At 35.2% G+C, this 4,273-nt stretch overlaps 1 protein-coding gene across 4 annotated transcripts in view; it reads left to right on the plus strand.

Annotated features, from left to right (window-relative positions):
- Positions 1-4,273, plus strand: part of LOC118746209 (regulating synaptic membrane exocytosis protein 1) — a 322,168-nt gene that overhangs the window by 179,314 nt on the left and 138,581 nt on the right. For all 4 annotated transcript variants that reach the window (XR_004993810.1, XM_036480041.1, XM_036480048.1 and 1 more), the window contains exon 8: positions 2,142-2,382. Coding sequence is in view for 3 of the 4 variants with exons in the window: in XM_036480041.1 (XP_036335934.1) it covers positions 2,142-2,382 (241 nt within the window). In the remaining variant the exon portion in view is untranslated. The remainder of the gene's footprint in view (positions 1-2,141; positions 2,383-4,273) is intronic.

Here is a 4,273-nt window from a genome sequence, read left to right on the forward strand (position 1 = left end):
TTTTAGTGTTAGCATTTTCGTTGATTGATCGTAGAATGGCTACCAAGGCATAGTAATATCCAAACAAGTAACGTTCCGTATTATAGATGGGTGCGGGACTAATAATCAGCGAATGCAAAACAGAAACACATCAGTACCTCTAAATATCGAACGCTATCTGGTCAGACGAGGGCATGATAAAAATAAAGGAGCTTCTCTCGCTAAGAAAGAATCAAAACCATCATTAGTTAAAATGAGATTTACAGAACAATCAGATATTAATATGCGGTATGTAATTACTTTGGCCCATAGGTCTATTGTGTCTTTACTCTTCGCAAAACTTCTACTAAATAAACTTAAGACTCCTGAAAAGTTCTCTACTGGAAATCGCATCTAATTCGACTGAAACGTGCAATAGTATATCTTTGCCCAAGTCACATAAGCAGCAGATACAATGCTTAATTAATTGACGGGTAACACCATCAGAAATTAAAAAATCAATGACCTTCAACCGCGACACTGTATAGACACACCTTTCATGACGGAGATGAACGTTTCTGTGGGAAGTCCATAAAACGAGTTCAGTAAGTTCTGACTTGTTGCGTTAAGAAGTTTTCATACGTACATATCGATGGCTGAGTGGAAGATCGACCTATCTCGGCAGCCAGTTCGAAAACGCTCTATCTCAAAAAACTTTCAAGAACGCCCTACTTCAGAATTTAATTGAAAAACATCCTATCTCAAAATACGGTACAAAAACGCCCTATCTCACTTCAAAATGTATTGAAAATATGCTGATATAGGGCGTTTTTGAATCGACAGCTGAAATAGGGCGTTTACGAAACGAGTTCTGAAATAGGGCGTTCTTGAAAAGTTTTTTGAGGTAGAGTGTTTTCGAACTGGCTGCCGAGATAGGTCAATGTTCCACTCAGCCATCGATATGGTCAGATATTAAATATCGGTTAAACAGCCTCATATAAATTTCTATAGCGTTTTTTTGGATCCGTACACAACAATACATACCCTCAAAACTTCCTTCCGCTTTTATTTGCACTTCCTAACACCATAACATTCTAACTCTCTCTCTCTTCGTTTTAAATCATTTAAAAAATTGTTTGCGTAATGCCTGATTTCTGATAAAACATTCTTATGTATTTATTTATAGTGATTGTGTTTATATAAATGATTATTGCTTTTTTCAATTTTAATGTTAAATTTTGTATATGTATGTCGCATGCAAATATTTAAAATAATAATAAAAAAATAAATGCTGATCTCTAAAAAGAATGAAATTTGAAGCTTGACAGTGGTGTCTACTTCTATGTGTGTGTTCTCATGAATTTGTATTAGTTATGAAATAAAGCCTGTAATATACATACATACTTGTTATTAAGAAAACTTTTATTGTCCTATGAAAATATAAAAAAATCATTTCTATTTTTTTTTTGTAAAAGTCTGTGATTATCATCAATTGTACTAAAATATTCATAAACTTTTATGTATGCTTTATGTATGAAAATTTACACAGAGAATGTACAACATACATACAATATGTATTTATTAATTTAAGCTACTCTAATAAGTTTATAAGCTCGCGCAGTTTCTTCAATTCTATTTGTAAAATACTTTACTCAATTTTATGCGTATATATGTATATAAAGCATATACATATCTAGTGAAGATAATTAAGCAGCTACGTCTATCCACGTACTTACCTTAAGCCTAATCCAAGCAGCAAACTTCGTGTTTGCTTTCAGTAATTTTTTTGTATTATATATACTAACAATTAAAAGGAGAAAGAATTTAACAACTCTTAAAAACGTTTACCCATTTTCCATTTACAATGTTTTATGCAACATCCACCTCCGCTACCTTCTCCTACTCAAACGCAAATATAACGAACTTCTCAAACTCAAAAAACTAATCGTTTCGATTGGTCACACCACCATTCCATCTACGCAATCCTCCACCACAATCACCATAACAAAATTTCACCAATCAACTTCTTACCAACAACAACTTATATCTACGAAATTTATACAAAACAACAACCCTGCAAATAATAACTTATTCCAAATCCATTGTTAAATTTAAAAAAAAAATGGATAAAAACAAAATTTAAAAAATCGCAAAACCACACATGTACGTACGTACAAACATAGCAACCGGTGAATTGGCAAATATCCGCGGATAACACTCACATGGTTGGTCACATGATATTAAAAAAGTATTACGACGGTGAGGATATTCTCGGCTTAAAAATCATAGGCGGTCAGCAGCTTGCGACATCTTCACCGGCAACAACGGACTCCAGCGGGAATAGTGAGATCAGCGGTTGCGGTGCGATCGTGGAAAAAGTAAAGCGCGGTTCAGTAGCCGATGTCGAAGGGCATATACGAGCAGGTAAACACATGGCGAGCAAGCACCGCAATCATGCATGCATAAATCTTAAAGCACTTTAGATTGATTTCGTGCTCTCAATAACATCCCAGTCGGAAAAGTAGTAATGCATTACATGCGTGATAAATAATATAATGTATTTCTTATGAGTTTTCGATTATATTACTGATAACTATGTAATCAGCAGTCTAATGTATCCAAGAAGTCCAAAAATTGCATATTAAAACACATTCATTTCTCGATACTAGGTAATGAAAAATTGAATGCCCACCTTTCTTAGGACAACGCCCTTTTCGAATGTAATACGGGTTGTTTAACTGATTATTTTTTCGATTACTATACGTTACATTTTCCCACTGGGATGCAAAGATAACTACGTACACTCCCATACTCTTGAATAGGCACAATGCTTTTTCGCTTTTCATGCATTATTTTACCTTTATTTATTTTTCCATAAAAAAAAAAACCCAGCCCATTTGAATGGGCTGCAGATCTGCTTACTAAAAATTCTGAGAAAGAAGTTGGACAATTTAAATCATATTTTTTAGTTTTCTACAAACTTTGAAACTACCTTTATATGGTTTTTGTTAGAGAATGAACTGTATTTTTTATTAAGAAATAATGGAAATAAAAAAAATAGGAATAGGGAAATAAAATAAAATACAATAACAAAATAAAGATAAAATGATAAAAGAACACAAAAAAAAATATATTAATTAATAAATTAAATAAAAATAATCTAAAAAAATTAATTTCAATTTAATTAAATCAAGTTAAATAAAATGCAATTTACTATATTAATTAAATTAAATTAGTCGATGATACTTTACAAGAGCGTACAATTGCTGGCGTATGCCGACGACATCGATATTATCGGTAAAAACAAGGGCTACGTCTGTTCTGCCTTCTCGGTATTGGATAGAGAAGCAAAGCGAATGGGTCTGATGGTGAACGAGGACAAAACGAAGTATCTCCTGTCATCATACCAACAGTCAGAGCATACCCGTCTTGGCACCCACGTCACTGTTGACAGTAAAAAGTTTGAAAAAGTAAACGACTTCGTTTATTTGGGAACCAGCATTAACACCAATAATAATGTCAGCCTTGAAATCCAACGGAGAATCACTCTTGCCAACAAGTGCTACTTTGGGCTGAGTAGGCAATTGAGAAGTAAACTCCTCTCTCGTCGTACAAAGATCACACTCTATAAGTCAATGTGCTGGTGTATGGTGCGGAGGCATGGACAAAGAAAGCATCTGATGAGGCGGCTCATGGAGTTTTCGAGAGAAAGATTCTGCGAAAGATTTACGGACCTTTACGCGTTGGTGATGGCGAATATCGCAGACGATTTAACGATGAGCTGTATGAGCTTTACAACGATATAGACATAGTGCAGCGAATTAAAATTCAGCGGCTCCGCTGGCTTGGCCATGTCGTTCGAATGGCCAGAAACGCTCCTGCTCTGAAAATATTCAACGCGGGCCGCGATGCTGGTAAGAGACGAAGAGAAAGGCCTCCTCTGCGTTAGAAAGACCAGGTGGAGAAGGACTTGGCTTCACTTGGCATTTCCAATTTGCGTTAGTTAGCACAGAAGAGAAGTGACTGGCGTGGACTCGGCCAAAATCGCTTAGGCGGTTACAGCGCCAATAAAGAAGAAGAAGAGAGTCGATGAATATTAAAATATCAATTTAAATAAGAGAAATTAAAATCATATACGAAACAAAACAAAAAAAGTAAAGCAAACAAAAAATTAATTAATAATAATAATAGATTGGCGCTTACACATATGTTAGTGTTTGGCCGAGCTTCTCCTCCGACTTGTGGCGTGCGCCTTTATATTGTCACACAAAGCGGAGGGACCTACAGTTTTACGCCGACTCCGAACGGCAATTGT

The sequence above is a fragment of the Rhagoletis pomonella genome, unplaced genomic scaffold (genome assembly GCF_013731165.1).
Source record: "Rhagoletis pomonella isolate Grant_MI unplaced genomic scaffold, Rhpom_1.0 Rhpom_scaffold_00001, whole genome shotgun sequence".
NCBI lineage: Eukaryota > Metazoa > Arthropoda > Insecta > Diptera > Tephritidae > Rhagoletis > Rhagoletis pomonella.